Source organism: Thamnophis elegans, chromosome Z (assembly GCF_009769535.1).
Source record: "Thamnophis elegans isolate rThaEle1 chromosome Z, rThaEle1.pri, whole genome shotgun sequence".
Classification (NCBI taxonomy): Eukaryota; Metazoa; Chordata; class Lepidosauria; order Squamata; family Colubridae; genus Thamnophis; species Thamnophis elegans.
In genome coordinates, this window is record NC_045558.1 from 97,902,606 (window position 1) to 97,914,904 (window position 12,299).

At 37.3% G+C, this 12,299-nt stretch overlaps 1 protein-coding gene across 1 annotated transcript; it reads right to left on the minus strand.

The window, feature by feature from the left end:
- Positions 1–5,819: 5,819 nt before the first annotated feature.
- On the minus strand, positions 5,820–11,680 carry LOC116522166 (keratin, type I cytoskeletal 42-like). Its single transcript, XM_032236902.1, has 6 exons — positions 11,348–11,680; positions 10,413–10,495; positions 9,642–9,798; positions 7,394–7,555; positions 6,563–6,688; positions 5,820–6,050 (listed from the first exon to the last, which is right to left on the minus strand). The coding sequence occupies exons 1-6, from the start codon at positions 11,654–11,656 to the stop codon at positions 5,820–5,822; spliced, it is 1,068 nt and encodes a 355-aa protein (XP_032092793.1). The 5' UTR covers positions 11,657–11,680.
- Positions 11,681–12,299: the final 619 nt, after the last annotated feature.

Consider the following 12,299-nt stretch of genomic DNA (forward strand, 5'->3'; position numbering starts at 1 on the left):
TTCTCCAATTTTGAAGCGATTTCTATAAAATTTTCTGCTGCCTGCTTTGGATGTACATAGTTATATGTTTTGTGACCGTTTTCTCAGTCCTTCAAACTCCCTATATCTATGGCTGCTATTAATGTACAGAATAGTTTCTTTTCATCCATCCATTCATCAATCAATCAATCCAAAAAATGTCATGTTCACTATGAAAGAAACAAGATCTATTGTGTTTGGTTTCTTGGTTTAGTAAGCAGTTAAGAAACTAGAATAAGATGACTGTCATTTTGGATTTTGCTCAACTTCCCTTCCTTCCTTCCTTCCTTCTTCCTTTTCATCATCAGTTTCTGATTTCTTTCTAGGAGTCCACATGAAAATTCATGTAGATGTTTTCCTAAAGGCTATTATAGTTATATTGCAAAAATGCAGATGACCACTAAATGGCATCAGACTCATAAAGTTCTAATTCTTTGTTGCCATCTACTGGTAATCCAATTTTTGTAGTCTGATTTTGTTTGCACTCTCAAGAAATGTAAATTACTATTTGTGAATCAAAACACAAATGAAGAATGCGTGCACTAAAATATTTCCAATGTTGGTCCCCAAAAATGTGGACTAAGAATGTTGAACCCCTAAGATTGGGACTGAGAGTTACATTGCCCCTAATAATCAGGGTTTTTTTTATTTTCTTTTGTTATTTATGGAGTCATGGAAACATTGGGAAACCCCAGTTTTAGTTCCCATCTTCATATTGTTGGCTTTAACTTATATCTAGACATGAGGAATCGAGCAATTAAAGATGTATTCCAAAAATTCATTCTGCTCATTTGGGAAAATGCACCTAACAATTTCTTCTAGGTAAAAGCTGAATAAGTCAATACATTGGATCTATATTCAATCAGTGTAATCAATGGGATTAAGTCAAGATTATAGTCAATTATTAGGCTCTGTTTGCACCACAGGCTTAACTAGATGGAGGTAACAGACCTTTTTGAACAACTAAACCCAGTCAGCGGAAACATAGCAAGTAGGTGGGTTAATTTTAGATACAGTATCTCCAAGGGAACATAGACCAGATGGTTAACTAAATATTAGCTCTCTTTTCCTGCTGCTAGCACAAAATCTTAGTGTCCTTTTAAACAAAATCTGAAAATCTGTTACTCTGCACATTTTAGGAGGTAGTGGTGTGAAACAGGAAAAAAAGGAAGGAGTGATAAGTGCAGTTTGTTGCATTTGTTGTAGTGTTGACTCCAATATGGCTATTGTACATTTGTTTTTAGCCAGTTTTTTTAAAAAGGATGACAAGTCAGGAAGTGATAACTTTGCAGAAACCAGAAGCTAACAGACTTCCCTGTTTTCACCAGGCATCTATGAACTACAAACCCAGGGCCTGAGGATCAGTATTTCAGCTAGAATAGTGTGAAAGTAAGATAGGACAAAGATCCTGAGACCAGAATGAATCTTTATAGTAACAATAACTAGGTTTCAACTTCTTTTCCCATAAAAAAAGGCAGCTCTCAACCCCATCTACTGTATGGATAGTAGAAAAAGACATGAGTCTTGAACCTACCTTCTACTATGTACATGATTTGTACAATAGACTTTGCACTTGCTAGATTTCTTCACTAACAGTTTTTTTTAGTATCTGTAGCAAAACTAATTTATCAAGGGCCATATCCTTGGATTTCTGCCTGGAAGACTTACTTTGAGTATCAGTCTAGTATAAAAGATAAGTCCTGTTTCCCAGTTCTGGAAACACAGTGACTATATGCAGGGAAACCAATTGATTGTATTATGGCATTCTGTGCTATATTAATAGACATTTGTAGTCTTCTAAGTTTCTCGTTAATTTAAAGACAAATATCCATACATTTTGTATAGGTGCAAATATATTTCAATTTATATCTTTTTGTTACTCTTAATCAAGGAACTGATATGCTATGAAAGTCTTAGGCTACTTTCTTTTCTTAAGGTGACTTGGTGGTTGGCCTTGCTAACGCATTTTACTTTTGAAAAGAAAAGACACATCTAATACACACAGGCCTTTGATGTCAATAAGAGCAAAGCAGATTTATTTTGGACATTTTTGTTGTTTTCAGTGGTCAGAGGATAGGCAACCACGGCACTGATACTTATTAGGTAAAAAACAATGCTATGTTGCAGAAAAATGGGAAAGACTCAGCAGGAAATAGTGGAGTGGATGCCCCCACATCCGCTTTGAAAATACCATGGGATAGTAAAGCAACAGAACGTTGGAAGAACTATCAGGAATGCTTCATTGAGGGCAAGGGATCCTCTGTCCCTTCTCCTGCAGTTGTCTGAAGATAAAGAGAAACAAGATGAAATTACTAGAAAGAAAGATATTCCAGTGGTATTCTACATAAGTGCTCAAACCAATAGAAAATTTCAGACAGTTTAAGTAACATGCAATATATTTTGGAAACTCATACAAAAAGACTCAACTGGGTGTGGCTGGGTTGAAGTTGGGGGACTAAAGAAAACTGTTTTCAAATACTGTCTTCCTTGCTCTTGATATGTTTCAGAAAATTTACTCAAGAGAGTGTTTTCATAGCCAGTATATTTTCCATCAGTGGTCATTCAGTTCAGTGAAAGATAATGTTACAAACAGATGGGAGTTTTAAGATATCCAAAAAGCTAGAGTGGAGTACACCCAGGAAGGAGAAAGGAGGTGTATGTCAATGCCACCTCATTCCATTCACCCTACAGACCTTTCTCTTATGTCCCATAGGCACATCTATTTATGGAACTCTTTCCATAAGGCTTTTTTAGTAATGCTGCTATTGTCATAGCTGGAGTTGATTAAGGGCTTAAAAAATAATTGTGTTTAACCATAATATTTTTTTAGTCATTCTTATGACTCTGTTTTTTTAATTTATATGTATGTATGTATGTATGTATGTATGTATATGTATACGTATACGTATACGTATACGTATACATACATACATACATACATACATACATACATACATACATATATATATACATACATACATACATACATACATACATACATACATACATACATACATATATATATACATATATATATATATGTTTTCTGAGGTTTTCGCGGGTGTTAGTATGTAGGTCTCTAGTTGTTCGGGTTTTCTCCCGCGTAGAATTGGAGATGTCTTGGCGACGTTTCGACGAAGTCACATTCGTCATCTTCAGGCTGCTGCTGACTACTTCAGGTTTGGTGTTTCCAGTACTCCTGGAAACACCAAACCTGAAGTAGTCAGCAGCAGCCTGAAGATGACGAATGTGACTTCGTCGAAACGTCGCCAAGACATCTCCAATTCTACGCGGGAGAAAACCCGAACAACTAGAGACATATATATATATATATATATATATATATATATATATATATATATATATATATATATATATATAATTTTTTCATAGAAGTTACATAGAAGTAATTTTTGTCAGTGCCATCATAACTTCAAATGGTTGTTAAATGTAAGTTTGCAAGTTTAATAACATTTATATGCCGCCCAATCCCGTAGGACTCCTGGCGGCTTGTAAGTTGTGATTGTAAGTTGAGGAATACCTATACAGTGCTGTATTTAATTCAACAAGGTGTGTCAGAGATTATAGTTATGAATTATTGTATCCAGTTCTGGTCTTTCAACTGTATATTCTTATATAACCTACAGCTCAAATTTCTTGAGGTTTCCTCTCTGAAATTTTATTCAGGTCTTGACCTAGAAGCTCCTGGACATTTGTCCCAGCACATGACATAGATGACAAAATCCCAAAGTTTTCACCCTTTTTCCAAACAAGAAAAAAAATGCTTCTGACCTCATATTCATGTGATCTAATGATGCATATGGGCTGCATGGCATGAATGGGTCACATAAGTGTGGGATGTCCGAGCTTCATTGGATCTTGCACCTGATGTACTGCTGCTTCTATTGACTCCACCCCCACCACTGTAGGGAGGGGAAAGAAAAAAAGGAAATTAACTTAAAAACAAAGCATTCACTAGAAACCAATATTCAGCAAAAAGTCACCCAACCAATGTCTTGACTATCTGCTGTTTTCACATCTAATTAGAGAGATCATTAGGTGAAAGTAAGAATTTCCTGAACTTCTTGGCATCCACTAAAAGAGAATGAGCTCAAAGTACATTCTTCTTTTCTTGCTACAGAAACTTAAGTGAACTAACAATTCCAGTTTACAAAATTTGCCTTGCAGCCTACTGAAAACTTCATTTTCATTTTGGAATTTTGTCTAAGGACACTTGTACAAGGAATAGAAGCAAAATATACAGAATCATGTTTCAAAGCAACACCTGTAAATTTAGCATTCATCTCTAGTTGGATCCATTATGCCAGAAATTCAAAATGGAATCAAAGAAATATAGATGGTAAGGGCTGGTAGATGTCTTGGAGATTGATTAGTTCAAACCCTTTCCCAAGGCAAATCTACTATTGCAGCTTCCTTGTCAGATAGATCTTGTCAGAGACCATATAATCTCCCAGTAGTATTTTGAGGCCTTTCCACTTGCCCCTAATCACTTGCAAACATGCCCTGGAAACATATTTTTACTGTGTTCCCTTGATGCTGCCTTCACCTTTTCTCAAACCTATCCATTAGGTTCTTAGGAGTACCCATGTTAAAGCACTATTTTTCTCTAATTTAACAGTATCCAAGGGTAGTTTCAAACTGTATAGAGTCTGTTCGGCTTTGTTACCCATTACTGTGGAGGAAGGCAGGGACCTCGGTGAATGGAAATAAAGATAATAATGGCAAGATAAGGATTACCAATTAAAACAGAACGTTCTAAGCTGCTAGTAGAATGTTCTGCTCTTTCACAAAGACTGAGCAATGCTTTCAATATCACAAAAATCAAGCAGGTTAGATGGCTTAAGAAGAAATGGGCTGTCCAATATACATATATAGTAGAAAAAACTGGTTAAAAACTGGATGTGACTATGTGAGCATCATCTTGATTTTAGGAGGTCCCCTTGTCAATCCTGCTGATTGGAATCTATACATTTTCTATATCTAACCTGTCTGCCAGCCTAATGACATAATAATATTGTCAGGCACCAGTCATTCATTATCTCAGAAAACATTTCCAAACTTTAAAAGAAGGTAATTTCCCTATTCTAGATTGTAGAGTAAGAACCACATTGACCCCTGTAAAGAGTACAGATGAGGAGACCATACTCCAAAAGCATCTGGAGCCAAGAAAAAGAAGGAATAAGGATCACATTTAAACAAGTTATTTAAATGTGATCCTGACGGTATTTAAAACTATATCTAAATCCTTCAAGGTATTCAGCAGCAATTTTTGGCATAACCTTGGAGACCACACTCCCTGGTTTTGATGGCCATATGTGCCCTGGCCCTCCATTTGTGTAATTTGGAAGAATGTTAATTTTTGGTATAGTACAAATGAAATTTCCCAGTTCATAGGTCACCCTGTACTAGCATTTCTACATAAAGAATACCAAGTGTGAATACACATGTGCCAGGATAATCTGTAGGATCCAACCTAGGTCAATCACCGAGACCAGAGGTTTAGTCATCCAAGTTTTCAGACTCATGCTAGAGGTCACCTTCAGGGAACCTCTCTGCTAGAAAGAAGTTGCTGGAGCCTGAAAATAGGCTCCAGCATGAATCTAAAAGCTTAGATGACTAAACCTCTGTTCCTGGTGATTGACCCAAATTGGATCCTGCAGTGCAGCACTAAGTCTCCACAATTCACCAAGTCCCAATCATCTGGGTTAGTCTCCTATTTTATTTTAACTGAAACTTCCACTCAAGGGTTTATTGGGAACCCCATCATTTCTAGATGCTACTTACACAATGTCATGTTGTCCCCCTTCCAGCAAGCCGCGGTAGGTGGCAATCTCTTTCTCCAAGCGGCTTTTGACATCCAGGAGCTCTGTGTAGTCATGGTTCTGGCATTCCATCTCTGACCGCAGTTCTGCCAACTGCTGCTCCAGACAGGAGATGCGCTCCTGGAGCTCAGCCAAGTGACTGTTATAGCGAAGCTCAGTTTCACCCAGGGAAGCTTCCAGGGTGTCCCTCTGACAAGTGGAAGAGGACACAATCATTGTTTAAAAGAGGGGGTTGGGGTTTAATGGGGTGTTGAGAGTTTGCAAAAGTACAAAATGAAGCTGAGTGGAAGGTTTAACCTGGTTCTTAAAGGATCAAAGAGAGCCGAGGGGCTTTTTAAAATAATCACGTAATGTATACAATCTAGCAACTACTTTAATCGTGATCATATCTGCAATCTCCCGTTTCTGCTTCCATCATCCCCCCCCCCTCTTTCTCCATTTTAGCAGAAATGAAATGATGGTTCATTTGGTTAATAATTTACGGGTTATTGCATTTATGTCTCTCTTTTTTTCCCTGGCAGGTCAAGGCTGCATACTTGAGAATCTAGTTTTAGTCCAGAGCCTGGGGATTAGGTCCCACATCCTGGGACGAGAGAGAGAATGATTAACATAAAGTGGGCTTTGCATATACATGATGCAGCAATGCTCTGTCTGCTGCAGTTTATGCCACCCAAATGCCTCCAATTCTTATGGTCTCTTACCAAGCTGCACTGGGCATCATATTCAATCTCCAGGGCTTGTAGTTGGCGTCTTAATTCAGTGACTTTGTTGTTGCTTTCTTCAATCTCCTGACTGCTGGTACAGACATCACGATTTACCTCCTCAATCTGGAGGACATAAAATTAAGAGAGATACATGGCTGAGCAATATATACAGGTTAACTCTCAGGTTAATCCTACCAAAGAAAGTTTGACACAAAAATTCCAAGGAAAATTTGACTGACTGACTGACTGATGACTGACTGTCTATTATCTATCTATCATGATCATCGGTAAGCTGTAAGAGTTTGGATGGGGAAGAAAAAGTTCAGTTTCAACTATAGTGGCTTAATCATTTCCAGAGATTTTCTGTTTTGATGGGGTTGTACTTCCAAAATAGAATTGGTTTACAATCTGGGAGTCCTTATAACCTCCTATTTGGACTTCTGGTGGTGTGTTTTCTGTATTTAAAGACCACTTGAAAACTGCATCTTATCAAGGTATGGCTTATCTTGGTAAGACTTGTTGATACCTCTACTTTTCTAGTTACATTATTTACTATTGGTTTCCAGATGCAATTCAAAGTGCTGGTTATGACCTATGAAGCCTTTCATGGATTCATTTACAGAACCATCTTTCTCCAATTAAGACTCAGCAGAGTAATCAAAAACTTGTATTATTATTACAGCCCACTCCAAAAAAATCTACAAAACAATACCTCTTACATAACCTCAGAGATTGGGATTCAATTCCCATGCTATTTGGTGAATTTGAGAGTTGGTCAAGGACACCTGATATGTTCCAGTTTTTTCTTAACTTTAACCTTTCACTTACCTTGGATTCATACCATGCTTCTACTTCCTTGCGGTTTCCTTCAATCATTGATTCATATTTGCATCTCATCTCCTCCAGGATTTTCTTAAGATCTGGTCCAGGACAGGCATTCACTTCCACACTGACATCTCCAGAGGCTTGGTTCTTCAGGCAGGTAACTTCCTACTCAAAGAAAAGAAAGTGCTTAGCATTTGGACATTTCTTTTTCTTCTCAACTCACCTTAATCGAAATGAACTTTCTAACAACCTGGTTAACTGAAGTTGATGGAGACTATAAAAGGCAAATCAATTTCAAAGAGGCAAGCTGTATTGCTTCTGGGGCAGTAGCAGTCTCCCTGGTTTTAAACATGTTGATAGCATTGATGATGCAAATGTAAGGAAGAATCTGCAGAAAATTTCCCCAGGGATATATTGCTGTTCTGTTGAACTATTTCCTTCAGTGATTGAAAGGGCATCTAACTGGCCCCAATCTTAAACTCAGGAAGACTTGTGACCCTGTAGCCCTATGATTGTTGTCAGAATACAATTTCCATTATTGTCCCAAAGGTGCTTTTTGAAGAAGCAGCTGGGCTTTCTTGTTTTTCTTTGAAGAAGTTTCATTTCTCATCCAAGAAGCTTCTTCATCACTGAAGCTTCTTGGATGAGAAGCAAAACATCTTCAAAGAAAAACCAGAAAGTCTAGTTGCCTCTTGAAAAAGCACCTTTGGGACAACCATGACCTGGATGACTGAGAATCTGCATAGAAATTTCCATTACTGTTTCTACTGAATGGCTGAAGTTGATAGGAATTAGTCCAACAACATCTACAAATCTCTCCGTTTTTGTCTTAGAATACACATATAAACAGATGTATGTATTTATTTATGTATAAATACAAATACAAATAAATACAAATACAAAATATTGTCCCCTTCCCCCAACTAGTGTATCTGTACAAATTGTTTGCTAGAGGCTTTTTATTGCCATGCAAGCAATGTTAAATATTAGAGTTTGAGAGTCTCTGATACTCTCTGAGCTTGGTTGTTTTCTTGCTGATGTTTCATTACCCAAAATAGGTAACATCACCAGTGTTTTTTATTAGTGTTAGTGGTTTTTTTTTAGTAGAACTCAAATTGTGCATTTTCAAAATACTAAAAAAATCACTTGCACTTTTGGAAAAGGCACATAAAATGCTATGAATTTTTGATAGACAAAAATTAGTGAAACTATAACTTAACTTTAATAGTGCTATTTTATTATTTTCCCAGCATTTCCTATTTTTAGTAATGTATCTTCCCTGTAACTGTGTCTACATATATTAATAAATTATCATTATCATCAGCTTCCCAAATCAATCCACTGCAGGGTGAAGATTGGTTGAAAAAATTATCATTGTAATCAGAGCTTAGTCCATGGATGGAGATCCATTTTGTAAGTTATGTGATATTATTCAATACCATAGACAGTGGCTAGAAATCTATTCGAATTCTACCTACTCCACTTAGTTCATTCACAAACAGACAAAATTTGACTGCATTGCCAAATATTATGTGAGATTATAAAAATGTTAGCCAGGAGATCTTTTGAGCTCATATATCACAATATATCATTCAAGAATTCCAAAACCTAATAATTAATTTATGAACCTTTTCTTATTCTAATTTTTTATATTGTACATTTTATTTATTTGGGAGGGGGGTTGATACAAATATAATTTTAAGATGCAAAGAATGCAATGGTACCACCAGATACCTTGTTGCTAATTCTTGGACTACACTGATCATGATATTAAATAGCAGTGCATGATATTTACATGTATACCATATTAGTGAAATGGCAAGAACCTTAGTTCTCATTGTCGCCATTAGCAAAAAAAAAAAGAGATTTTAGTTAATGTTCATCTTTACAAATTTTATTTAATGACTATTCTTTGCAACATGGACAATTTTGCTGGATAGAACTCAGTAAAATTGTCTATAATCCTAGCATAGAGGTGATAAAATTGTGAACCTTTGTGAGGAATGAATTTAGTTCAGTGACACAGTTTTGTGTTTTTCAACCTTGGACACTTGAAGATGTATGGATATCAACTCCCAGAATTCCCCAGCCAGCCATTTTGTTAAAAGTCCAAGGCTGAGAAACATTGACCTAGAGGTCTATAGCTTCCCACCCTGACCCAGGAAGAAGCCTATTGACTTTTCTAATAAAGTAATTATTATTTTCCATGATGCATTTAGATTTTATTGAATGAGGAAATGATCACCCTCACCTCCTCATGGTTTTTCCTTAGGCAGCACAGTTCATCTTGCAGGTTCTCACACTGTATATCCAGATCAGATCGGCAGGCAGTCAGCTGATCCAGGATTTGATGCAATCCATTTATATCAGCCTCCACATTCTGACGGAGGCAGCATTCTGTCTCATACCTGAGCCATAATGGGAAAGAAAGGAATGAATGTTTTGCTGGTTGACTTATAGGCCAAGGAGAAATTTGCAGATTTTATCTAACCAGTTCAGTACTACAGAATTTCTTGGATTTTGAATATCAGCCTTCCCATATAAATGGGAAAACATATCTCATATTAGACAATGTTTTGATAGAAATAAGTGAAGATACCAAATAATCAATATTATTTCATTGCTAGAACCAACTTTGTTCTTATTCCAAGCATAGTGAACTGTATTTTCTTTTCCTTGTCCTACAGCAGCCTTTACCAATTCTGATGCACCCCACGTATGTGAACATCAGCTCCCAGAATTCTCAACAATAATCATATTGCCTAAAGTATTCTGGAAATTGAGCCCCATAAATCTGAAGCATTTCCAAGTTAGAGAAAACTGTGGTACAGCAGAAGTAACAGCCCAAAATAGAGAATGGCGAATTTCTTCTTCTTGCCTTATTGCCAGAAATAAAGGACATTCTCTAAAAGCCTTGACCCAAAGTGCCCATCAAGGCAATTCCATACGTAGCCCTGCACTTTCAGTAAAAAAATATATATTTTTTAGTTCATCTGCATTTAGTTTACTGAAAAGTACTCACTTGGATCTGAAATCATCAGCAGTCAGTTTGCTGTTATCAATGCACAGAAGGAGTTTGTTATTCTCCACACTTGCACAAATAAGCTGGATAAATGGGGAAAAAATACAAGTCCATTTGTGAACCTACATTGATTTTGCCTTTCATGTAAATTCTAGCATTAAGATTTAGCCACTTATATCAGATTTTCATTGAAGTAACACAAGCTTCATTGTTTAGTTTATGAGTACATGCTCATTTACATCTAAATTGTCCTTTGAAAGCAAAAAAAGAATAATCAAGCAAGCCTGCCAGTGTGAATCCTCTGCAGTTTGTAAATGATTGAAAGTGGTGACCAAAATGGAGTTAATTCATAGCTAATTTTCTCCTTTTCCAAAGATCAACTTGTATAACTTGGGGATGCCTTTAATTTTTCCCCATAGTGATTGCTTCCATGCAAAAAAAATGTTATTGCATTTCATGATGACTTTGTATCATGCTAGCAAGACAATCTTGAATTACAGAAAGTTCACTAGCTCAGCATGTCAACATAATACAGTAGGAGCGGCATCTATAGATAAACTTAAGATAAACTTAGAGTGCTACCTAATATAAATAATCCTTTGAAATAAAGTTTTCTTATTTCTGCATTCATTTATAGAATCCAAATTACAGAATAATGTAGAAACATCACCAAACTCTTACCACCATTATTTTGGGAAAGCAGACTGTCTACACAGTTTAGAATGCAAGAACAAGTTTAACAAAATTTAATTGGTTTTTATTTTCATATATGATGATTACTAATGGTCAGAATAAACTGACCATTAGAAATCAACAAAATAAGTCATTTACGGCATTGTGAACTTTAATTAAGCAGGAATGCTTATTACCTGAAATTGTACCAAACAAATGCATGTGAAAATTATGAAAAAAATTGATTGAGAATTGGCATCTACCTGGTTTTTAAGATCTTCAATTTGCTGATGGTAATGACTATAGTCCTTTGGTTCACACAGGGGGCCTTGCTTGGCATAAAATTCTCTGATTCGGCACTCAAGCTCAGCATTTTCCTCTTCCAGGCATCGAACTTTGTCTAGATAGCTGGCCAGGCGATCATTGAGGTTCTGCATGGTCATCTTCCCATCCAGATTAGAGAAAATACCTCCACAAACAGGCTCTCCAATCAATCCAGCAACCCCTCCAGGATTATTTACCATACCACCCATGCCACCAACAACACCTGGATGAGCCATCCCACCTACCATGCCAGCAGGGACACCTCCAACCACTCCACAAGGAGCACCAACCATAGTAGCATGAGGACCACCAACTACACCACCCATGCCATTAACCACAGCAGTTGGTACCCCACCAACCATGCCACCATGGGCACCACCAGGAATACCACCTACCATACCTACATGGCCACCACCAGCACCACCTACCATACCACTTCTAGCAGCAGAATTCCCCATGTGAGAAGTGGCCACAAAGCTATTATTTGTCCCAGCATGTCCACCACCAACAAATGCCCCACTGCAGCTGCCAGTTGAGAAATGGCTTCTCCCCCCAAAATGACTCCGTCCGGAGAAGCTAGCTCTTTCATTGCTTATCCCACAGGAAGTATATCGGCCAGAGCCAACAGAGGAAACCCCCACTCCAAGATTGCAGCTCCCACTGCTGTTTCTCCCAGCTGTTAGGACCGTGTGTCTTGGACCACAGCTCATAATGGCAGAGAAATTCCTTAATGCTAAGCTGAAAGCAAGAGGCACCACTTGATGCAAAGTAAGACTGCTGAATCCACTACCCACTTATCTCTATTTATACTTTTTTCAAAGGGTGTCACCTGTTCTGCCAGACCTCTTTTCTGGGGTTCTCCCCACACCCCCTTCTAAACTCATAATACAG